The sequence below is a fragment of the Psittacula echo genome, assembly GCF_963264785.1.
Source record: "Psittacula echo genome assembly, chromosome: 6".
Taxonomy (NCBI): Eukaryota; Metazoa; Chordata; class Aves; order Psittaciformes; family Psittacidae; genus Psittacula; species Psittacula echo.
Genome location: NC_137743.1, coordinates 46,393,259 through 46,418,649, shown reverse-complemented (window position 1 = coordinate 46,418,649; position 25,391 = coordinate 46,393,259). Strand labels below are relative to the sequence as shown.

Here is a 25,391-nt window from a genome sequence, read left to right as displayed (position 1 = left end):
GTAAATTCAAGCACATGCTTTCAAGCATGGTCTTGTGTGCAACGTAAATACATTTTTAAGTGCTTAGATGAATCGTTTAATCTGTCAAAACACACCAGAAGAAAGAAAGACCAACCCCCACCATTTAAAAAGGACACTTTTTAATGGGTCTGGTTACAAAACTCCTTGTTTAATGGCACTGGTACCCCACGCAGCGTTTTAAGGCCCAGACTCACGACACCTTTTTCCCCAGCTCTATAAAGACACAACCAGGTTACAATGGCAGGCAGGTTCATCAAAGCCTCCGAACCCTACAGAATCTGTAGGTGGGACAAGGTTCAGGCATGGGCTGCACCATCCAAGTAGGACCTCAACAAGCTGAAGGAACAGTGTCAAAATTTGCTGTAGGGGCCAGAATAAGGCTGGATGGCTTGGCTCAAGAAAGAAACCAACCTGCCAAGGGCTCTCATAGGACTTTAAGACATAGGTTGAGAGGCAGGAATCAAAAGACAAGCAAAATTATCTTCCTGAAGACTCTAGCTTTGACTTCATGTGCCTCTATCCATCTGCTCTCATTTGTTTATTTAGCTGCTCTCCCTGGAGACATATGTAATGCTCTTCTTGTTTTCCATTGCCCCTTACACAAATGAATCATGTTATCTCCAGCATGAAGGCCATGCTGACAAAATAGCTCTGTCAGCCATGCCCTCAGTCACATCCCTGCCTGAAGTCCTCACTGTCCCATCCCTCTACCCCTGCACCCACAGAAAGCCAAGAAAGCCTGGCACCATCTTGGCTACCTCAAATCCAGGTGGTTTGCAAAAGCCTCGCAATTCTCATGGGGTACTTGAGCATTCAAAATGTCACTGTAAGGCAACTCTCTTCCCTTCCTGTAAGTTTTACTGAAAGGTTGGGGGTTTTGGGCTTCCGTAAATACACTGCCTGGGAAGCGGTGCTACGATAAGCCTGGCTACAGATGCAGTCCCATTCCTGTCTCATATTCACGACCTGTGTCTCTTTTTCACGACCTGGGTAGGCTGTCCCAATTTTTTTTTCCCCCAGAGCGCTACCTTGATGGTTTATCCCGTTGCAAGCATCCACAAGGGGAAATAATAAAGATCCACCACAAGAAAACAAACAAACAAACAAGAAACAGTTGCTTACAACTTTCCTCCCTCCAGATATTTCAAGACATCAGCTCTCCTGTGCTTCTTATCAGTGAAAATAATGCTATGGTTAAATGAATCCATGCTAATATGACGGTCTCCAAAGACGTGTACAGTAAAACCCCTTCAGACTCCCTTAGCACACGAGGTCCTCTCTCAGCAGTTTTAAAAATCTCAGCCAATTCTTTTGGGGGAATCTCAGGAACTTAAAGAAATACATCACAAGAATGAGCCTATTTTTTGCTGGTGCGATCGGGAAGGCAAGGCTATTTTTTATTCTCCCATTTTAAAATTAGCAAAGCTGAAAAGTGAATTCTTGAATGGGAGTCACTCCAGTAAAATGGGCTTTTAACCAGAAATAATGACAAATCCTTCATCCTTCTGGCACAAACAGAAGTGTTACAATGCCCTTCAAGAATGGATCTGCTGACATCTCTCAGAAAGCACAACAGCAGCTCTATTCAGAAACTATCCTAAGCATATGTCATATCCATATCTTCTTTATTAGCAATTGACATTTTCAAGAAAAAACAGTCTCTTTATCTGCTTAATACCTCATCTGCACCTCTTCAGGCTGAACTCATAACTCTTGGATGGTGACATCATGTCACAAGTAGATTACTAGTTCCATGTCATAATCACTTCCCATGAAAAAAATGGGGTTTCTGGATGGCTTTACGAGGCGCTGAGAACTCCACCCAGGACTGGGGAAGAGCAAATCCATCATCTCAGCCAGCAAACACATCTTAGAAGATGCACAGTTTAACTGACCCACCAGGGTTTTAGGGGGTGAGGAGACAGATTCTGTTTCATATTCCTTGGTACTATCACATCATTTCCCTGAAGCACCAGGAAAACATCCTGATGATGCCATTTGTTCTGACAGACCCTCCCCCGTCATCTCTCACTTGGGATGGCACGAGCCTGTAGCCAGAGCTTTTCTGAGGGGTTTTGGAAAATTCACCATGTGGTGTCAGCACTGGTTTGAAGCAGACACTTCACAGTGTGGAAGGGTTGGAGGGTACTGGCACACAGAAGCAGCCAGGCGTGAATTGCACAAGTCAAATAATCAGAGTAATTGAAGGCTGCAAGCCCAAGGCTGGAAAACATGCTGCAATCCCTACATGGCATGGACCAGCGCGTAACAAATAGGAGCTCCATTAACACGAGGGAGGAACAAGCCTCCAGCACTCCTGGCTCTTTTGCAGTGATGAACTGTTATCCCGGTGTCCCCCATGTTTCTTCCAGCCCCAAGATAGCAGGTATCTCTTGATTCCTCCCAGGTCACAGCAGTACCCACCCCTGCCAGAGCAGAGAGCCTGGAGGTCCCTTCTTTCCCCTCCCATGGGAGCCCACCAGAAAACCTTATCCGTTTCTAAAACAGACTGGAAAAGGACTGCCCAACAAGAGCCTTCAGAAGCAGGCAAGAATCAGCATCCCACACAATCCTATTTTCTGGCTTTCAGTGACTGTGCAATCCTGACTGCATTAAAGCACATGCCATGCCTGCTCTCTGGAAAGGGCATCTATCTGCACTCAGCATACTGAGCAAGCAGACCAATGGCAGCAGTAAGAGCTGACAAGTTCATCAGTGACTTATCCTTTACTGCACCCCTGAACCCCACGTGAGTGCTACCCAAATATTATATTTATATATTTTATAATATATATTATATTATACAAAAAATGGACAGAAGTGCCCACAGCAGGGGATATCTCACCTCATCTTTATCCTGCACCTGGATGAAGAGGGGAAGGGCAAAGCCCACCTGGGCCAGCTCTGGGATGGCCACACTGTACTCTGAGCTGTTGAACTCGGGCGCATTGTCATTGATGTCGATGACTAGGATGTTGAAGGTGGTGGTGACAGTGGCGTTGGAGGGTGTGCGGTCATCATTGAGCTCTGTCCCCTGCAAGGAGAGAAAACAACAGAGCAGCCTTTATTTTTCAAAGAATAAATGTAATAGGAAGTGTGCACACTGTGATTAGAGACTCTTGCAGCTTTTGCTTCCTCCCCTTTGCCAAGGAAGTATGCTTAGTTGGTTGAGCCGTTGCCCCTTAACCTTAAGCACCTTTCCACAGTGCTGACCCATTAACACATAGATGTTGACCCACCTCTTCCGTCACCCATGTTTCAGACCCATAGCGCTCTTGCAAACATTCCCAGGAGTTTACCATTTCCCTTAAGATGGCTGTGGCCAAGTTCTCACTTGCCCCTGCCATGCAGCAGGTTGTCGGGACTCAGAGTCATGCTAGGGGATGAGTAGGCAATTCTGCTGCCCCAAGCATTTGAACAAAAAAAAAAGTGTCCTCGTGAGATGTTTGGGGGAGTCCTCAAAGTAAGGGAAGCCACGATGGAGAAAAGAGTACTCCTGTTTTCTCCTCTGCCACCTCCTGAGGTGGAACCAGGAGCAGGGAACTAACCCACCATAGTACTACTGAAGGGAGAGAAAACTAGGGCAACAGAAGAAAACAAGATTTAGACCTTAAAATAGGTTTGGCAACATGTGTCTAAATACAGAGCTGAGTCATGACTCCAAATCACACCTCTGTCTTAAGAAAGACTTTAATTTCGCTTTCCTAAAAGGAAAGAGTGCAGATTTTATTGCCAGAGAAGCAAGACTTGTGAATCAGCCTTTTCAAGCAGAGTCCCTCCTCTTGTCCTTTGGATAATCTTGCTTTGCTGTGGGCACAGAAAAGCAGCGCTAACACGACCCACACGGCTCATTGCTATTCACTGCTTCTGCACACAACAGCAGAACAGGCTGATCCGAACAAGGAGCAATCCAGCTGTATTTTCACTGCGTGCTCCAGGACAAGAGCAGCAGAGAACATTTTGGGTCCTGGGGGTGCAGGACGCAGATAGTTGGCGTTTGCAGGAAGATGCAAAGTTTGTGGGGAGAGGAAATAAAAATCTATCAGATCAACAGAATATAGTTGGAACTCCATTATCATGCAGGCAGGAAAACGGGCAAGTTTTCAGATTCACAAATCTTTCTAAAATTAAACTGATATTTTGTCCTTGTTAAAACCAGACAACCCTCCCTCTTTCCATTTCTATTGAATTGATACTATGAAAGCCCAAACCAAGACATACCAGGGATGGGGGCATAAAGACATGCAGTACGACCTATGTCTGGGACCTAGAGGGATAACTTCTTGTCCCTTTGCACCCCTGACAAAGCATTGTACTTGCCAAAATGAGAACGTGACTCGATGGCTCCTGCCCTCCCAGTCAATGACCCTTCCTACAATGCTGATTTTTCCCCACACCAGCCCGGCAGAATCTATACTGCTAAATGTGTTATTAACCAGCTGCCCAGCTTGGTATTGATTTTAATTGCAGGGCTGTGAGCAGAGAGCCGCTCTCAGGTGGGGCTGGTAGGGCTGGAAGAGCATGCTCCAGAGCCTTTTCTTGAGGCAGCTTTCAGCATCACTACCTTGCCATGCCTTTCTGTGCTGGGCAGTTGTGGATGATGCCCTGTTATACCTCTGCCCACTGACTTGACAAGATATAACTGCTTTTCCATGCGTCTGGGGAGGAAAGGTAGGAAATAGGTACAGCGGGCACAATCCAGGTGCCTGAATGTAGGTGTCTCATACTATTTGCAATCCCAGGGCACCTGTTTGCTGCCAGCAGATACAATCGCAGGCAAATCTAGTTGAAAACTAGGCTGGGCACCAAAAATTACCTTATTCATCCATATAGAGGCAACTACATTTTGGGCTACCATACATGGGGGCTGTGTTAAACATCTTGCTTGGCTTGGCCAGGGAATAGTGCATCATGGCTCTAGATGCCCACAGGAGCAACGTGTCCCAGTTTTGTGCCTTCACCTCGAAGGAGTTGTCCCCAGGCAGGATGCCTTCCCCATCCTGCTCTGCCAGTCTGCCTTCCAGATGGTGGAGGTCTCACCTTCACTGTGAGGATGAATCCAGCACTATAGAAGGGGTTTTCCCGGTCCAGCGGCCCATTCAGGGTTAAGGCCCCGCTGATGTAGTCCAGTGCAAAGATGCTGTTGGTGTTACCTGAGGAAAGTAACAGGCAGTGTGAGCAGAAGTGGCTGGTACAGCTGATGCCAAATGGTGCTGTGGGTAACACAGAGGGAAGTGAGAGGACACAAGCCTCTCCCCCTGACAGTCTCCATGCATGACTAGACCTGGTTCTTGAGAGGTTTTACAGAGCAGATCTGTTGCGAGGCCAGAAGCTCCAAGCTGGGCACAGGCTGGTCTCTGCAAATCCTGCACATTATCTCAATGTGCTTTAAAATATCATGGCTGTAATGGTCCTCTCCTCCTCTCACCTGCTCCTGCTCAGGGCTCAAAACAGTGCTTTCCCTCCAACAGCCAATAATGTTGTGAATGCTGCAGACAGATGAAGAATTTCAAGAGGATTTGGTTACTAAAATATGCTACAGCACAGCCTAAAACAGGGCCAAATCCAGGTACTCCCTTTCTGAACAGCTACCTGCATTCTCAAGGCACCATGTCCCAGAGGTGGGCATGGCCTCTTTCTTAAAATACAAGAGTTAGGGGACATCAGTCCAGATAAATCAGAGGAAGGTGCAGACAGACTAAGCTCAAAAGTATCAGCATCACATAACAAGCAGTATTTTAACTGTGGGGCCTCTTGCCAGAGGATAGTGAAGGTGATGGAAGTCCACATGTATTCAAGGAGAGACTGGGGAGCTAATGAAAGGAAAAAACATCTATCAAAGAACAGAAGAGCCACACACAGCTCAGGAATTTTCTTAGCTGGACATATTTGAGACAGGGAGAATATTAGGGTAAGTACTATAAGCACTTGCCCTGCTTTTATACTCTTGACAGATGTGTTGACCCCATGCAGTTGCCTTGTTTCCCTCTGCTTGAGCCAAATTTGGCCACTAAGCTGGTCCTTACACGCAAGCAACTAGACAAGGTGCCATAGAGGTCTGTGCTGCACCCTATCATCAGCTTGACTCCTACTCTGGAATTAGGCACCCAGAGAGGATTAAGACAACACTTGAGTCTCACAGCCAGCAGATGCTAAAAAGACAAACATCCCGCACTGGGAATGTTATTGTGCCAGTCCCAGGTGCTCTCTCTGTCAGCCAGACAAAAGAAAGCGGTTGGTATGTGGAGCCTGGGATACCTGATGCCGTGCCAGGCCCGACACAATACCAGAGGAGGCTGTTGGCTGTTGAATTAGTGATGACCAAGGAGGTTATATACAGGCATATGGTCACCCACACCCCTCCCCTCATCATCTCAAGGTATGCAGAAACCCCTGATCCAGCCCCAGATGGGAACAAGGAAACCCTGCAGGTACAGTATATTCATCCCAGTCAAAACTAAAAAAAACCTGTCTTCTCTATCTATCTCAGCATGAAGGAAACACACACACACAACATTTGTCATTTCCCTGGAAGGGAGCTTTAAGACAGATCTGCTGTCGCAGAAAGTTGTTTCCATCATTCAGCATCCACCTCACTCCCTTACCATCCCCTGTTTAACCACAGCTGCACCTTTCACAGGATGGCCAAAGCCTCCATGTCCAGCTCTCCCTCCCTCCCAGCCCCAGGAGCCACCCTGGCCTTCATGAGCGGCTGGCTGCAAGCATCTTCTCTCTCTCACAGATCCCTAAGTGCCAGAACACCTTTCTCCCCCATTACCGAGCCTTTACATCTTCCTCTTGTGCTGAAGGCCTCCCATTTCTGTCCTCGGTCTTCTCTCTCATCTGAAATGGCCCATTGGCTGCTAGCCAGCTTAATGAACTGATGCGCAGCTACATGAAACATCAGTGGCAGCTTTGCTTTTTTTTTCACCTAACTTTCGCTGCCATACATGAAGATCTCTAGTCTCCTCCCTTGGACAAGTCCCCTCTTTTCATCTTGACTTCATACCTTTGCTCTAATTTACATCTCTTTGGGAGACTTCTTCTGATAGTAGCTTTGGAGGACACTCCAAAAGATGCACTGAATTGTGCTGCGAGGCATTTAAATGCTCCAGGTTGCCATGTTGCCATGGTAAGGTTTATGCATCAGGGCAATCTTGGTAAACTCCCCTAATATAAAGTGTAATGCTAACAAGAATCTGTAAATGCAGAAACCAATGTGTTTGTCCTGGGTTCAGCAGTAGCAGTCATTTTTTCTCCTTCTTAGTAGCTGGTGCAGTGCTGGTTTTTGACTTTTGGCCTGGGGACAGTGCTGATAAAACTGATGTTTTTAGTTGCTGGTCAGAATGTTTACTCTGATCAAGGACTTTGTGAGTCTCATGCTCTGCCAGGGAGGAGAGGAGGCCAGGAAGAAGCAGAGACAGGACACCTGACCCACACTAGCCAAAGAGGTATTCCATACCACAGCACGTCATGCCCAGGATGTTACTGAGAGTTACCCAGAAGGGCTAGCACACTGCTGGGTGGGGTGAGTTATCGGTCGGCAGGTGGTGAGGTGTTGTATTCTCTTCCCTTGTTATTTCCTTTATCATTATTATTATTGGTGGTAGCAGCAGTGATTTGTGTTACACCTTAGTTACTGGACTGCTCTTATCTCAACCTGTGGGAGTTACATTCTTTTGATTCTCCTTCCCATACCTCCGGGAGCGGGGGGAATAAAAGGGGGGGAGTGAGGGAGTGGACTGTGTGGCTAACTTGACGACAGGGTTTAAACCACGACAGTGTTTTAGTGGAAATAGGTCAACAGGGCAGAAATATGACAAAAAGGACTAAACACAGCACTGAGGAATGGCATGCTGCCTCGTAAGACCTCCAGTCACTGCATCCTAAGAACGGTTATGTGTTTTATATTTGACCACAGTCATTTTTTGAAGGATGGATGAATAAATCAGGGACACAAATACGCTCCCAGGCTACACATCAGAGACTTTTCTCTAGCTCAGCCTCCCCCAACACAACAGAGACAGCAGATATGCATCAGATGCCCTCCGGGGTGCCTTTCTGCTAGCAGAGAATTGCCAGCTTTGCAAATTAGCCTCAAAAGGGAAAAAGGTGTCTCCAGACTTGTCCCTCAGAAGCCTTTCCTAATTTCCTCTACAATGCTTCTTCAACCACCACTTCATTATTCCTCTGATCAGTGATCCCCGCTGAAGTACTTGCACTGCCGAACAATGCACATTCCCTGGAGAGTCTTTCTCTGCAAAAAATCTCTCTAATCTTCACATGTCTTCAATTTCCTCAGAGCAAGGGAAAAAAAAAAGGTGGGTGAAAAATCACCAATTTTGTCTTTCTCTCCCCCTGGACTTTTACTCTCCCCTCCTCTGTATAATTTCTCCTCCCTCCCCCATTCTCCCATTGTCTCTCCGTCATCTTCCCAACCCAGGAAAAAGCCAAGCCTGGGATAAGCACAGCTTAATCTGCAGCTGCTGGTGCAGACAGCCACACTGGCTGATGGCTTTCAACCATCTCTCCCAGTGCTTGCTCCATCCTGCTCCCAGTTGCACTGGTCGCAAGTTCTCAGCTGGCCACCCATAGCCATCTGTGGGTGCAGGTGGGTACAGTGAGCTGAGCCAGCTTCTCATCACTCTGTCTCAGTGCTCCAGCCAATGGCTTGTGTGGCCCGTGGCCAGCACTGCCTGCTGGGCATATCAACAGAGCAAGCCTTGTTTTGCACATCACTGGTTTTGAAACGATACCACAATGCACAGATGCATGATGGAGGACACAGACGGGATGAAGCACCTTTGCACCAGTTGAGATCCCAAGATCATCCTGTTTCTCAGAAGATGCAGAACAACACAAACCTTTCCATCTCCAAGTTTGCACTCTGCAAACTGTTCTGATGGCACAGACAGAAACTATCATAGGGCTACACTTGACAGAGAAGCCAAGTGGCCTTCAAGAAGGTACCTCATCTCCCCACCCTTGCATGCTCTCTCACAAGCAGGGCTCATGCTATGGCACACACAGCCTTCTGCTCCACACCATGGCACACACAGTCTTCTATTCCACATCAGGCAGGCAATAAAACAATCACTCACTTGGCTTAGGAGTTACCAGCTGCCGGATGTTTCCCTGCTTGAGCCATCTCTTGCCTATCTTGAAGTCTGGTCTGAACCACCAAAGCATTCTAGATGGAAACTAAGGACTTCATTTCCATGCCCCTGTTTGAGAAGGGAGCCCATGCTCTGGTTTCTGCTAAACAGAGGCTTACTTATCCTCCACCTCCTTCCCCATCCAGACAAGGATGTGGCATGTTCACAGAAAACCTGGCAATCCAGGTCCATTGGATGGAGCAGGCAAAGCTAAGGAATAAATGGGTCTTTCATCAAGCAAAGGAGGAGTTCTGCTTTCAAGTCCTGGGAAAGCAAAGATGGCCTTAAGAAAAGCAGGGCAGGGAGCAGAAAATGAAAGTGAGGCTGCCTAGGAGGTAGCATCCACCAGAAAGGGACACCCTGTAGGAAGGCAGGGTGCAATTCTACCTCTCTGCTATCACTGCAAACCTGCAGAGCCAAACACAGCACAAGGAGGGAGCAGGAGAGAGACCCAGGGTAGGAATCAGATAGGGCAAAAATTAAATGATGGGAAGGGAAAAGCTGAGCAGGAAAAAGGAGCACAGATGGAAGAAAAGCAAAGCAGATAAGGTTTTGTAATACTCAAAAAGACAGAGGAATGGTGAGAACCAAACAGCTTTAGGACAGCAATATGAATACATTTCTGGCAGACTTGTTGCTTTCACCTGGCAAGGAACAGGCTTGCTCAGGACATACAAGCCCAGCTTCTTGTTATGACACAGGTAGAAGAACTTTCCCATTCCTCTGTCCATATATGAGTACAGGGACAGCAGCAGCTGCTACATACACCGTGTCTGGCCAGGGGACCAGGAAGGCAGGGACCAGTTTGGCACTGGGTTAAGAGTAACGGGATGGATCACAGTAGCCCATTCTGAGTGTTTTTCCAGGCTCATTGAGGAATGGGTGGTGGCATAGGCATCATTTTGGAGAAACATGGCTATAACGAGGGGTTTTATAGATGAGGGCCATAATGTTTAATTGCCCTTGGCCAACACTCTCACAGTTTAAAAAGGCCATTAAAAATACTGGCTCAAACCCAGGGAGGAAAAAAAGAAAGAAAAAAAAAAAAAAAAAGACATTGATGTCTCCCACCCCTTTGGCCTTTGAGCATCACTCAAATCCTTAGGAGGGAGAAATGCAGCTATTGCCCAGCTGCAACCAAGAGCTACCTGTCAGCCAAGGGAAGCTGATTCCCCCACGCAGGAGAATTTTCCCACACATCTCTGCATGAAGAGCTGTTTGTATCAGGGAGCTGCATCCTCAAAAGGCACAGTGCTTGCTAAGCTGCTGAACTAGGAGCTGATGACTTTCATGAGATGTGAAAGGGGAACCCATCACACACCTTGTGCTGGATAATTTATTAATCAAAATGTGCGCTGTCAGGGCTCTTCGGCACTGAAATAGATGCTGTTGGATGTGGTTCATAGAGTCAGCAACAGACACAGTTATTACCGTATAAATAGTCCATCAGCTGCCATGACCACCTTGCTGCTCTTCACCTTGAGTTTTTGCCCCTGCATAATATGCAGGGAAGCATGCCAGGGCAGATACATTGCCCCATGTTTAAATTCAGAGGGAAAAAGTGATTCCCAAAGGAAAAGGGGTTACAACCTGAGCTTTGTTTCTTTGCTCTGCGTGAAATCAAGATGCTTTACAGAACTGTATCTGTTTCTCCTGCTCTGGACTTAGGTTTGCTTTTCTTCCCAGAAGATGCAGCTTTCTCTGGGACAACTGATTCAAACCCAAAGCTGCGTGCAGGCACTCCTCCACGCATGCCTGCTCTGCATCCAGGCATTTTTAGTATCTTCCCCAAAAGATTTAATTGCCCGTTCTAGCATAACTGGCAGAATTTTTGATCTTGCAGAGCCACAGAAGAAGCTCGGATTACATCCTCACACAGTTCCCTTTTTTTAGAACCGAACATACAGTAAGAGAAAATAAAAGGAGAGTTTTATCATGCAAGGTGCAATCCCCCTCCTGAAGCCCCCAGGAGCTGCAGCTGGGTACCAGAAAGAACAGAGCCTGAAGAGTGTAAAGGTTCCTGCTCTGAGTGTAATTAATGACACAAAAGGATGCGGAGTCTTGGACCACAACCACCATTCCCCCACATCATCTAAAATGTGGTTGGTGGCTCAAAGGGAAGGCAAATCGCCAGCTCTGCCTGGCTTGGCCTTCTTCCTCTTTCCATGAATCTAACCCTAAAACCTGCTACAGGAGAGCAGCCAACAGCTGGATCGTGTGTCAAGAGGGAAAACCACCGTAAATATTTATTTCACTCATTTCTGTAAACGCAACACTTTAACCCTCCACCTGAGCTCACAGAGGATTTTGGCCTAATAAACAGGGTGCAGAAGGCAGCATGCATTCCCAGAGAGAGCTGGCTGGTCTGGACTGCCAGGCATCACCACCTCAGCGCAACAGTTGCAGAACACTCTCTCAGCCTGCAGGCAAAGGATGTATGCACATGAAATGGCGCTTCCTTAATGGCTACTACGCCTGGGCTAGACTGAGACCCACAGATCACCTCTCCTGCCTCTTCCACAGCAGTAGGCAGACTCATCAGGAGGCTATGAAAGGAGTACACTGTAATATGCCCAGTAACAAGTCTGAATCAGCTTTTAACATAAATCCCATATCTCCAGGCTCAACACCTTTCAGAAAATCTTCCATTAAAAACCATCTCAGAACTGATGGCTTTCCCTAGCCGAAACAGGAACACAGACAGCACAGGTTCATTCTTCTCCAGAGATTGCCAACAGCTTGCATACACATTAAATCCCAGGAAGTTAAATAGGAAGTCTCAGAAATTAAACAAAAAATATGCTTTTGTTTCATATTTACACATAAAAGGGAATGTATAGTTTTAATTACTGAAGGCCATTTGCTGGGAGACCACCTGCCATGCAAACCATTACCACAGCCGTATCTCTTTTCAGTGATTTCTGGATTGCCAGGGAGCCAAAGCAAGATGCCAATGTGATGACAAAGCATCATTAGCAGTGGGGAGGAAGCAATTGAGCCAAGAAAAGAGGGGCTGTGGCTGCAGCCACCATCTCTTCTTTGTGCTCTCTCATCCTCATGCATTGGCAGGGTGGGGAAAACAGCCTTTGATGAATAACTTGACGTGAGGCACTTTTCCACCCATCAGCGTGTCCTCCTACAGAAATGTTCTGCTATGATGACTGCCTTTAAATCACACTGGAAGGCCCTCCCAGCAGGTGTAATTTATGAGGACTTTAACACCCTAGTAGTTCACCAAGCTATCAAACTGTGGGAAGAAAGACAGCATGATGTAGGTCAACCGGCAATGGGAATATTTAAACTTGCAGGTCCTTTTTCCAGCATTCCTCCCTGATGTCTGGTTTAAGGGACTCGAGGAAGTGGTTCACTTTGCCATGCCTTTATTAAGTCAGGTCAAAATACTAAGAGGGGTGACAGCAGCTGAGGGCTGGGAGACCTCTTTGGCCATTTAACCTTACCTCAAGTCAACATGCTGCACTTTCAAAAGGAAGGCAACTCCAGATCTGTTAAGACTAGGTGAAACATGTTCTGAGAGCTACTGCACTAATTTTTACATTACACACACACATATATGACATTTTATTCCTTAGCAGGAAAATCAGAAGAAAGATGGAGAGCAATTCTTTTCAGACACGCTTTCCACTTGCTTTTGTAACTCACTGCTGTTACATTGCTCAAATAATGATTTTTAATTCATGCTTCCCTTGGGATGCACCAGCTTTAGGAAGAAAATGCTTTGCCAGAAACTGTATCAGTCTCCTAAAACAATCAACTTGGGGAAGAAAAAAAGTGCCCTAAGGGTTTTCAAAGAGCCCTAAGGACCAGCTCACTGACTGAGAGCCCTGCATTCACTCCCCTCTCTCCTGCAAGACTTTCCAAGCCATGGGAAGGACATATGGATTGCCCTTGTGCAGTCTCCCATTGCCCATCCATCACTGCACCTGAAACGTGTCAGGCAGGGAGAGACTGACATTGGAGCCCCGGGACCCTTTCCCCTGGTTTAATCCTTCAGTGCCTGCCCGAGCAGCACAGGTCACCTTTATGCCAGGACATACGAAGTATTCTGGCTGCCGTGGAAATAAATGAAACCCAAAGTTTACTGCTAGTGAGCAAAGCACAGGACTATAGTCATACAATACATTTTCCTAACAAAAGCTAGTGGGTCAAAAGCTCCTCCTGCCTATTAATTAAATTGTTATTTAATTCACAATAAAAATCCTTCTCTTAAAGAGCCAAAGGATTCCCCTTGCCCCAGGTGATGTGCAGCAGCAGCAAATGTTAAAACACACTGCTGTCTGCAGGCCTGATCCTGCCAAGAGCACTGGGGCCGTCTGATTTCCACCAGGAAAATCAATCTCTGTTAGACCAGAGAGTTCCCTTAAATGAAAAGCCTTATCTAGAACAGGTTGTGTTATACAACAAGTCACTCTCTTTGCCTGGGAAATGAAAGATGATGAGCCAAAGTCCCCAGTACAGAGGCTATCTCCATAAATCTGCCAAAAAGGAACTGTGGATTACTTTGCTGGATTAATTATCTGTCCTTCAAACAGAGTCCTGACCTCAGTGGCTGAGCATCTCCAAACTGTCAAAGCAGCTGGGAAATCAGGAAGGGAGGGCTTTTGCAAGGCACTGGCCACAGGCTGCCTGCACCCTCTTTTTCACATGGTAAAAGCAGCAGAAACACCCATCAGAGTGATGGGAGCCCTGGCACTGGCCAACCTGTCAGCACAAGGGGCTTGAATTGCAAGATCTCAATCTGGATTTCTTTTTCAAATGCCCTTTTGCAGGGAAGTGATCCCACTACTTGCAAAGTATGGGGCAAAAATGTGCATATCTTCATGGGGCTAAAACATGGAGATTGGCAGGGAGGGGGAGAAACAACTGAATGGCTTTTTCCTATAAGATAATGGAAATGATTCTCAGTGCAGGCAGGCAGGAGGCAGGCTCATCTACCCTATCAGGACAACTAGCCAAAGCCGTGACAAAGCTGGATCAGAGCTCATCTGTCATTTCAGGCTTAACAGCTTTGTAAGCTGTCGGTGTAAAGTTAGATCTTCAGTCTTATTTTATGTGGTTATGGTTAATCTTTTAGTTTTATTGTTTTCCTGTCACGGGAGGACCTTGTGCTAGAGATAGCCATATAAATAAGAGCTGCAGTAGTATATCCCAAGGCACAGCTACCTGAGGAATGGAGCTGAAAAGGACACCAGCAATTCCAAATTAATTTTTATATCCTGCCTCCAAATCACACCAATGCTTTAGATATTAATACCAAAGGAATGATAAACAGCTATGTCGCTTTTCAGCCCTCTCACTGCTGTATATTCAACCCCAGCTAGTAAAATCAGACCAGGCACATGTGAACCCTGTGCCTGAAGACATGGGAGAGCCTGGGGGAGGCATCACCCATCCCTGCTGTGAAATCAGAACAGCATCACTGCCACCCCCCCTCGTGGAAAGGAGCTGAGGAGTATAATTACAACCTCCACTGGCCATTTTCACTTTTGCTTACGGTCGGTTTCTAATTTAATTTGCTTCCCTATTCCCATATGTTAAGCTGGTTTTTTGCAAAATTGCCATAAAAATTTACCAGCTCAGGCACAAAATCTGCTTGCTGACCTTTACCATTGTGATTGAGGATAATGACAAATTAATTAGGCTTTACCTGCCTGCCAAAAAAATCGCTTGCCTTGAATGAGCAGGATTTTGAAGGCATGCTAGCTGCTGGTTCCCATGTCTGCACTCTCAGGCATCAGAAAGTAACATATTCTTTCAAAAGCAAGAATCAAATCATGTGAAGTATAAGAGAGTGCCTTGAGCAAGGTGGGGAGGCACTCACACCCTTATGACTTCAGGGAAAAACTTGTCTGCTCCATGACCATCTTTTCTTTAAAAGTCGCCCTCAGCCACGCACCTCGATCACAGTCTGGAAGCTGAAAGGAGTTGGCCAACTCTGGCTCTGGCAACAAACACAACCCACAGTGGAAAGAGGGCGTCCTGAAGCCTGGCTTCAGGGGTCTTGGAAACCTCTGCCTTAAGCTGAAGGCAGGGTGAAGATGCGGAGGAGGCCAGAGGCAATAGCAGGTGGCTGCAGTTGTCCCTCAGTCCATTCATGGGCTAATCCTTCCCAGCATACCACTCTGGAAGATGCTGGTGCTAACAGAAGGAGGGCCCATCCTTGGCAGTGTTCAAGGCCAGGTTAGGCAGGTTGCCTGGTCTAGTGGGAGGTGTCTCTGCTCATGGCAGGGGGTCTGGAATTAGACGATCTTAAGGTCCTTTCCAAGCCTAACCATTCCATGATTCTACGACTCCTGGCCGGTTATAAAAATACTCTGCAATTCTCATGTTTGGGAAAAAAAAAAAAAATAATGCAAAGCAGTTTAATCACTCTTTGATGTGTTCTGCCTGATTCTCTGATATGAAAGCTGCCCCCCACCAGGCAGGACTAGGAGCAGAGATTAAGCTTTTGGCATATGCAAGCAGATGTGAAGCTGTATGCATTGATCTGCCTGCCTGTCACTGGGTACACCCTATCCTCCCCAGCCAGGCTCCCAGAGCATGCCCGGCTCCCTTCCACCGTCCCTCCGTCCAGCTATAATGACCAGACTGATGCTACCGTGGCATTGAGCAGGGGACACTTGCAAAGGGACATCATGACTATTTTGCAGGAAAACCTCCTGCAAAGATAGACATGGAAATAAGAGCATGCCTAAACATTCCAGGTAAAAATCCAGGGTCCAAGGTTTGTTTCCTTGATTCAGTAGAGCTGCTGTAACCGTCCAATGAGCAGAAAGCCTGACATGACCGCGAATGGATGGATGCATTTAGCAAATAAACCCCCTATAGAATACACAGTTGTTTCTGTAGGTTTAAGCCATCAAATAAAGGCTCTCAGAAACCCAGAGCTGTTTGTATTGCATCAGTGCTGACAAGGGAAAATTAGATACCTACAGCATAACCCATACTCTGTCAGAAAAAGGGTCTGTGGCCATCAGCAGATGCCCAAAGGAGGGTGGATGAATAGGACAAGGGTGATTTCCCAGGTGCTGGCTATCTTCAGACTTTGAGCTGGGTGGGGTTTCTATGAGCTGAATCTTTTACCATTCTCACAGTAGTTCAGCAGCCTCTGCAAAATCAGAGGTTTCAGTCCAGTCCCCAGTGAGACAAAAGCAAGTCCCTGCTGCACTTTAGTCTGTTGATACATGCAATCTGGGGGAATCTTTCACTTAATTCATGCCAGGGGAACACTGAAATAAATTGCAGAGGAAATTAGAGGAATAAATAATCCTTGCATCTTCAAAGGCACACTAACCAGGGTACTTGCAGTCAGGATCAGTGGACTTGAAAATCAGGGTGAAACTGCCTTGAACCTAAAGGCTGATTAAAAGAGAATTTGAAATGTCTGGGCTTTGAGGAACTGGGAAATTATTTCTACACATGTAGCTTGAAGGAGCTGCCAACCAGCATCTGAGGCAGGTAGCACAGCAGGGAGAGCAGGCACTACAGCCATTTCTTGCTCTGAAGATCTCTCCAAAAAAAGCAATACCAGAAATAGGGTTACAACCCAGACACACCAAGCTGGTCCCTTGCTCCTGGGTTAACCTAAGTAGTCTGTCTCTCCCTGGGGCACAACCCCACCAAAGCAGGGTCCAAATGTAGTCCAGTGAGCATCAAAGTCTGCCTTGGATATGGCAGAGGCTCACTGACCTCAAGGCACCTTAAATAAGATGGGTCCAGTTCCCAAAACTTGCCTTTGCAATGTACAATTGTGTTTTATTTGGAAACACCTGCCCAGACTGCCCTGCCCCTGGCTCTTTAGCCATCAGAAAAGATCCACAAACTACAGACCCAAAGGAGACAAGCACTGCCCAGCAAGGATCCTTGGGTGACCAGCTACGTCACTTTCAGCAAGGTACCCACATACCCTGGGAGGAGTACCCTGGGCTTCAGACACCCCATGAAGGCGGGATCAAGCCACGTGCCTGTGAGAAGGCAGAAACCCTCCACTGCTTGAATTAACCTTAATTCTCTAGCCCTGCACCCTCGTGGCTCCAATCCCTGCCTCCCAGCTTGTGAAGCTCTGGCAGTGCTTTGGGAGGCCAGCCCTCGAAGGGGGGGGTGGGGGCGGCAGTTTTTGGGAAACGCTGCAAAAACTGCCAGGAGCCATTCAGCCCATAATCAGTCCCATTCTCTCCCTAAACAATAAACACCACACTGCCAGCAGGAGTTTTACGCCCAGCTCTTTGCAGGTCTCCTCCATGACGCTGTGTAAAGCAGAGCTGTTTGTAACTCATCATTAGGACAGAAAGGTTTTGCTATGAGATATTCTGAAATTTGTTAAAAATAACGTCTGCTGCTTGAGGAAAAAGGGGATGCCACAAATGAAGCACTCCAACAGCACTGACAGCAAAGAAAGCTTTTCCCAGAGGTAAAAGCTTTCGGTTGTAGCAGTAAGCTACAGTAATTAGTGATGTTCAATCAAAAGATCAAGCAGTACAGTCAAGAAGATACTTAGCCAAATATGATTTCCCAGGCACGGGATGTACAAAGACTTATTGCAGGGCTAGGTCCTCTATCCCCACTAGGCTCCCCACCACATTCTCTCCACAACTTACCTGAGACAATGGTGTAGCCGATGCCCCGGGGACGGCCCTTGTCCTGGTCTATCGCTGTTATCATCCTCACGGTGGTACCCTGGGGAGGGAGAGGAGACACGCATTACAGTCATCCTAGATGAGCACTTCTGGGGTGCCCTCCTAAGGCCTTTCACTTCTTACCATGGGACACATGCTTAGGAAAAGGACAAGCATGTCTTGTCCAAGACCTGTCCAAGGACAAAGCATGTCATGGAAAAGTCCCATCACCTGCTTCTTGGGGCAGTTCAGGCTCACTACTCACTCCTGTGCAAGCTGCAAAACTCTGCTAGCCACAGTAGGATATAGCTGGCAATGCTGAGAGCATGACCAGGAGAACATGTCCTGTAAAAGAACCACTGAGCAGAATGAGCTTGACTTCCTAGGTTTATACCAAGGCAAGTGTCTGTAGGGACTGGAGAGAGCACCACCAGACACATTCCTCATGCTGCTCGCTCATCTCCTGCCTAGAGGGAAAGGATTTGAAGCAAGGTCAGTGTGGTAAGCGCAGCTGTGAGTACTCAAGGAAGAAGAGGAAGGTGCAGCAACGGCAAAACCATGCCTCCTCATAGCATCACAACTGCAAAGGCTGGGGCTGACAGGCAACGCTTACACTCCTCCACCACAGATATTTTCATTCTTCAGGCTCTAGATAAACAAAGGCAACAATTCACCCTCACCATAAGCTTCAGCACAGGTCACTACACCACTTCTATCTACTGTTGACTTCCCAGTTTCAACTGGTCCTCTTCTTCCCCTGCGTTCTTCAAACAAGGCACTTAGGCAACAACAAATGCTCTGCTGGCCATTGGCATCCAGCTGTATAACTTACTAGGCAAGCTGCAGAGAATTTAATTGAAAGCTTTAAGGAGAAGGAGGGTTGGACAGATGCTGAGAACAGGGACTGCCCACAGGCAGGATCTTCTGCAACTGTCAGCTCATCCATCTCACCCTCCATCCTTCAGGACAGACCTGTTTCTTACAGCCCGGAAGGAAGGTCCACGAGCCCAGGAATCCCCCAAAAGTGATGAATAACATAATAGTCACCCAAAATTCTTGCTTAGTGCTTTAAATAAAAACATCATGTGCTTATGTCAAGTCCATAAGCTGTACTTCTCCTGCCGCACTGCAGTGAGCCCATGTGAATACAAACACATGCACATGCACATAATTAATGTAGTGTGAAAAAAATTACAACTCAGCTGTTCTTGTTTTCATTGGTTTATTAACAGTGGGAAAAAAAGCTGCTTTTTTTTTTTTTTTTTTTCCCCTCAAAGGAAATGTCAACAGAGGCATTTGCAGATCTAACGAGGGAGCACAGTGGAAGAGCAGTGTTGCATTTGCCCTGCAATCCATCAGTTGAAGGCCAAAGGGAAAGCTGCTGCAGAAACATCACCAGTGGGAAGTGGGGACTTGCCATCTTCTTTGGCTTTCACAGCCATGCCCTTGTGGGCTCGATGGAGATGCTTTACTGCTGCTGGCCATAAAGAAGGCTCCTGGGACCAGGCAGATTGCCGTGCCCTGATCTCTGAGGGCATTTCAATGGACTCCTTAAGTAAATCCATGTTATTAACCGATAACATTAGCCATAAATCCCAGGTCACTGGCCTTTGAGCAGTACTCGGCTGGTGAGGCTCAGCAGCCACCAGAGAGCCTCTAAATCACTCACAATAACTGTGCTTTCCGAAGGAGCAAGGATAGATAAAAAGCACAAGAAAAGCAGGAAAGAAGCAGGTGGAAAAGTGGAACAAGGGACATGGAAAGGAGCGCAATGCAAAGTAGAGAAAAGAAAAAAGGGCAGACATGCAGTCCAGCATGGTCTCCCCCAGCATACTCTATTTTAAGCTGCCATCCCCATGGGGGAGGTGTGAGCCCCCCTCTGCTCCCTGGCAAAACGAGAGCTCCTCCATGGCAGAGGCTCTTGGTCCACCTTACAGCTCGCTCATGACCTGTCAAAAAGCGAGGGAGCAGCACAAAATGATAAGTGTCACCTGCTGTGCAGCACTTTCAAAGGGAAGGCAGATGTGGGAGAAGGCAGGGCTCTCGCGATGGCTGAGGAATAGCAATCGGCCCACCACACTGCGGCTGCTTTATCTGTGGGAAAGGTCCCTCCTGTAGCAGCCAAAGGGAAGGGCTGTTGGGAGAGATAAAAGGATGAACGCAAATGTTGCAGCAGGGAAAGTTAGGGAGGGGAAGAGGGGGAATCTCGTTCTAGTATCTTAGCAGCGTGTGCCGTAGAGACATCCATAGGAGAGAAATTATCCAGACATCTGATCATAAGAATGAGGGCTGTTAGAGAGCACTCTAAGGTTCAACTGCAAGGCCTTGGCAAGCCCATGATGATGGTTTCCATGCTCCTGGTTTTTGAATCTAGCCTCCCCTGTTCTCCTTGCAAACCTATGTATCTCCTCCTTCTTCACAAGCCCCTTCACCAGCCCCTCCTGGGGATGAGCCACACTTCACCAGTGATGGAGAAATACATGCCAGAGTGAAGCTGAGCTCCTTAACGTTTGTGGATGCCATCTCCTGGAACCACAGGAAGGACAGGAACTTGGGTGTCGCTTTGCATCCTCCCTGGTTTCCATCCTTCCTGATACCTCTTTTCACAAGAGTCTTCTGATATCCACAAAACTGGTAGATCCCAATCCCTGGAATGAATGATCCCTCCCCCCAGACACTCACACAGTGTTTATGACCTTGATCCTTCTGGGGAAGAGACCAAACAATTGCCACAGGATAGGCATAATGTCTATCCACATCACTGGTGGCAATTATTAGTTTTGTAGGGAGTAGTAAGAACTGATGAAGATAGCCTCAGAGCATGATAGTTCAACATGGCCAACAGGAAGGAGTATTCCGTTGAACATGTGTTGGAGTAAGATGATGAGATGCAAAACATGATTGTACACGCAGGCTATACTCATCTCTTAGTTCCTCTGATGATCATGAAGCCTTGCCCAGAGGCTTCTATACCAGCAAAGGTAACTAAACAGAGAGGAGAGACTAGAAACAAGAAAACACCCAAACCAAAACAAACCCTTGATCACAGCCATACCACAACAGCAAAGATGACCTCTCAGCAACCACATTTCAAAAACTTCCAGTTTTTCTTCCAAAATCCTATTAGACCACAACAATATTCATTTTACTATCTAGGTCTTATCACAGTAAGGGCAGAAGATGCTGTGCCCTGGCTCTCTGAGGCAGCCAACTGCACCCCCAAATTGGAGGGGACCGTCTCTAGCCAAGCACATCTGGCAAGGCTTCTACTTACTCATGGAAACACCATGTTGACTTCCAGTGCTAACAGCTCTGCCCAAGACTCACCCCTAGTATTTGTGACACAAACCTACAGCTGTCAATCTCCAAAATATTCCTGACATTTGTGAAAACAAGCACCGACTTGCCTATCACAGGCAATGGTGGCTGCAAAGAAAGCACTGTGCTGGTGGGTATAGATTGATGCACCAGAACAGAATAACTCTCCCTCTAGGGAAGGAGGAAGAAGGTTTAGAAAAGCAATAATCTGGAAAAGCCTATGCTTAAAAAAAAGGCAAAGAAAATAAAGAATGGCACATTATCCAAACAAAATCTGAGGGTTTTTTGAAGAGGGGCAGGGGTAAATCAATCCTTTTTTAATAAAAGCTTGAGCTTTTAATAAAGTGTTCACATTGATGGGCTGGAAATATTGTAAGAAAGAATTAACTCGGAGCTATTGAGACTCTATGGCAAAAATAGCACTGATTCTACATTATTTCTTCAATCCAAGGACTTTCTGAGGAGTGGGGGAATGGTGCTGAAGAATTAAAACTGTTTTAATGATATTTGACATGTACTATCCTATTGCAAGGGAATACAACTTCTGGTCTTGGAACCAAGCATCAATGGGGTTTGCTCCTGCTCTTGCCTGCACTTGGCTCTCTGTGGGATGAAGCACACTCTCATAGACCTCAGCTTGTCTCTTAGCAAGTGGATTCCTCCTCTTTCATCCCCAAAGTGAAGCTGCCATGCTGTATGGATCGTGCCCTGGCAGAGGTCTAAAAACAGGGGGTCATCAGGCCAACAGAATCTCTGCAAAAGGAAATGGCCTCTCTCCTCCAGCTGCTATTGAGTTGTCTGGAGAACATCAACAATGGTATCCAGTCTACAAACACTGTGAAGATGCACGCCCAAAAAGATTCTAAAGATGAAAAATACAATGTCACTAAGCTTTGCCACAGCTCCAGGCAGCTTTGGTGCACTTGGGTGCCCTGGGAGAGATGTCTGAGGCATGCTGGAAAGATCGACAGCATCAAGAAAGAAGAAACAACACCTCCAGGAACCTCTCCCCGCTGCACCTTCTTCCTTTGCCCGATAAGAAATTCCTTTATTCTCAGTGTCCGAATAAGCATGTGCCCAAAATGCATCTAAATCATGCTACCAGATGCCAGCCTGAGAGAAATCAGAGCTACAATGGCACTTCTCTCCCCTCTCACACCCCTCCACCCCTTTTTCTTCTTCTCTTACAGGATTAGGGACTTGAAAGGCAAAGCACAGCCCAGTGTTGCAGCAGGAGGAGGAGGGGGGAGCGCTTCAGAAAGCTGCCACGGCAAAAAAATCCCATTTCTCACTTCTTAATTCCAGTCAATTCCAGTCAAAGGGCTGATAGAGATCTGTTTGCGGTAATTTGCTGCAGTTTATCCACTCTTTTCACCTTCTATCGGCTCTTCACTGACGGACTGGCTGACATGCTGTTACTCGAGTGAGGAAATTAAAATTTGATGCAATAATCCCAAATAAGAAGAATTTTATTAGGTAATGTATACACTTTAGATGAGGTATTCTTGCCTGATATATTGATAGAGGAACACAGACATGCTGTGCACCACAGATAAAAAGAAAGGCAAGAGACGGAGAGCGGGCACGTAGAGCAGCAGCAAGTCTCTGCTTTGTAGATTTAGGGCTGGGATGAGATTGCTCAAGCACATTTTGACCTGCTGAGCCTGATGGCAGGGCAAACATCACCCCCAAATGCACTGCAGCCTGTCTGCTTGACCTGGAAGCCTGCTTTTGAACAGAAGTTGACCAAGCCCAGACTCCTCATCCAAATTTGCTGTTGTCTTTTCAGTAATCAAGCCCTTCTGCAGGGCGACAGTTGCTACTCTGCATGTGCGACTGCTTCGCTCAGGTGGTAGGGCAGAGATGATGGGAAGACTTCCCATGGAGAGATGATAATGCTAAATGTTAAACCACAGGTTTGCAAACCGCGTCCTTGTTTCAGTAGTGATTTCTCCTGGGAAAGATGGGACTTTGGGCCCAAACCAGGCAGCAGTGTCACTCAAAGTACTGCCCACATTCAGCAGTCTTCCTCTTCACCATGTCTGTGATGACACCTATCCATCTTGGATACCTCAGTGCCTTTGGAGGTGTTACACAGGGCCAAGAGAAATTAAAATCCCTAAACCCTTCTGATGGTTTCGTGAGCACATCTTCATTCATTTCCGATTTCAGGTTACACAGCAATTATTTGCTGCTTTGCCTGCTGCAAACAGTGTATATTCTGGGAATAACTCTGGTACACATCAGTGTATCAACACAAACAGATTGTTGAGCTCCAGCTGATAAATATTAATGACGTCTACCACTAATGAGAGAGAGATCCCCTTTCCTGGATACCAGGTCACTCCATGAAGGAGATGGAGTCTATAATTTTTTATACTTGTGAGACTTCCTTTTCTGTAATTTCATTGAATGTTTTTTTCCCTCAGTTAAGTGTGATCTAAGTTGTGTTTTTTTCTTCCCTGCCAGCTCATGTTGCCCCCCCACGGAAATACTCCTTAATCTCAACAGCATTGAAACACGTTGAAACTTTCAGTTCATGAAAGTCATTCATGAAGCCATTTTTTGGCAATCTTCAGGCCAACAAACAGGTTGTGTGCTGCCTGACCATGGGCTTTGTGACAGTAGGACTCAGCCCTATTGATCCAGCACTCTCTATGCTGTAAGAGCCAGAGTTTTGCTCCAAAGTGAATAAAAAGAAATGAACTGAAGCGAGCTGGGGTTCTCCCTACCAGTGCATGAGCTGAGCCATCCATTTTGGATCCAGTGCACAAGAGGTGTTGCAGGATTCACGTGTGGTATCGATGCTTACCACACTATGATTTTAGGGCAGATGGTTTTTCCATCCATATACAAAAACATTTGCCCTATAGACAAAGAGATGAGACACACAGTCGTGCCTTGGGAAGGTGGATACTGCTCAGTACTGGCTGGTCCTTGGGCTGAAGATCCTTGGGCTGAAGACCCTGGGCACGATTGCTGCTCACAGAGCAAACAGCTCCTAAAGCCAAAGCTGCCTGCCACGCTCCTCGTCATCTGCTGCAGAGGACAAAAACCCTGCTGTATTTAGAGACTGGGAGACGTTTCCCACAAACAGCGAGTTTGCTGACAAACCGGGTTTCAGAAGAACTAAAATGACTGGATCAATTTGGCAAAACCTGGGGAAAAATACTCAAAGTGCTGAAATGGCTGATGATTCCGGCATTTTCAAAACTGGCTTATTTCAGGAACATTTAAGTTTTTCTCCAAGTTTTCTGTTAGAAATGGCATGTGTATACACTGTGGGGAGGAACTTAGGGTTACTAAGAACAACATAAAGCCTTTTTAAAATGTAAGAAAAAAATGCTTAGGAAAACATCTTATTTGGGCTTCAGGGCTTTCTAAACCTCCTGGCTTAGGTTCCCTTTTTCAAAAAGGGCAAAATATTTTGGGAGTGGCTTGAAACATATTGTTTCAGAAAGAAAGAGATTTGCCTATCTTTGGATGCCATTTGTATCTCAGGATTCATGGTATTTGTGCTTTAGCATGGAAACAGGGCTCCTCTTTGCACCCAAGCCACAAACATCAGGGCAGAGCAACACATACCTGTGATAGATGGAAAGAGAGACAAATATCTCTGCAAAGAGGAGGTTTTCCTCCAGCTCTTTTGGGATACCTTGTGCTTTCTGTCCCATACCATGCTCCATCCTGCCTCAGCCCCCAGTGCATCACCATGGTCATACACATCGGAGTGAAACAGCAGCCCTTACCGGAGGCGAGTTTTCGTAAATGTTCGTGCTGTAGGGCAGGTTGATGAAGATGGGGTCCATGTCCTGCACGTCTGTGATGGTGATTGCCAGGTTGGCCAGAGCAGACAGTGGCTTGTTTTTATCTTGGTCCTTGAAAAACACAAGGGTCAAGGTGAAGGAGAGAAAGGATTTCTATTAGACAAATAGAATTATTCAACAGCACTAAGTTTCTCAGTGGTAGTTGGGTCAAAATTTCTGAGTAGTCCAGGCAACCACCTCTTTTTCAAGCTACATGCTGAAATTATTGCCCACTGTTCCTCCCTCTGAGCTTAAATGAAATGCAATATGCATTTCACTGCAGCATTAACCCTTTAAAATAAAGCAAGCACCAATTCAGTTTTCATGACATTTCAGTTGAAAAAGAAGAAACTCTGTTCAACGTGTACTTCAAAGTATAAATTCCCTCTTAATGCAGCTACAGCCTAGGGTACCTCTGCACCGTAAGACCTAGGTGTGGTTGCCAGCAGACTCTCATA

The 25,391-nt window shown here is 46.6% G+C and overlaps 1 protein-coding gene across 2 annotated transcripts in view; it reads right to left on the bottom strand.

Annotated features, from left to right (window-relative positions):
• The window catches only part of CDH23 (cadherin related 23), a gene marked incomplete at both ends in the record, with an annotated part of 200,662 nt that overhangs the window by 87,421 nt on the left and 87,850 nt on the right, over positions 1-25,391 (bottom strand). For both annotated transcript variants that reach the window (XM_080621792.1, XM_080621793.1), the window contains 4 exons: positions 2,867-3,055; positions 5,062-5,174; positions 17,792-17,870; positions 24,877-25,005. In XM_080621792.1, coding sequence (XP_080477918.1) covers positions 2,867-3,055; positions 5,062-5,174; positions 17,792-17,870; positions 24,877-25,005 — 510 coding nt within the window. The remainder of the gene's footprint in view (positions 1-2,866; positions 3,056-5,061; positions 5,175-17,791; positions 17,871-24,876; positions 25,006-25,391) is intronic.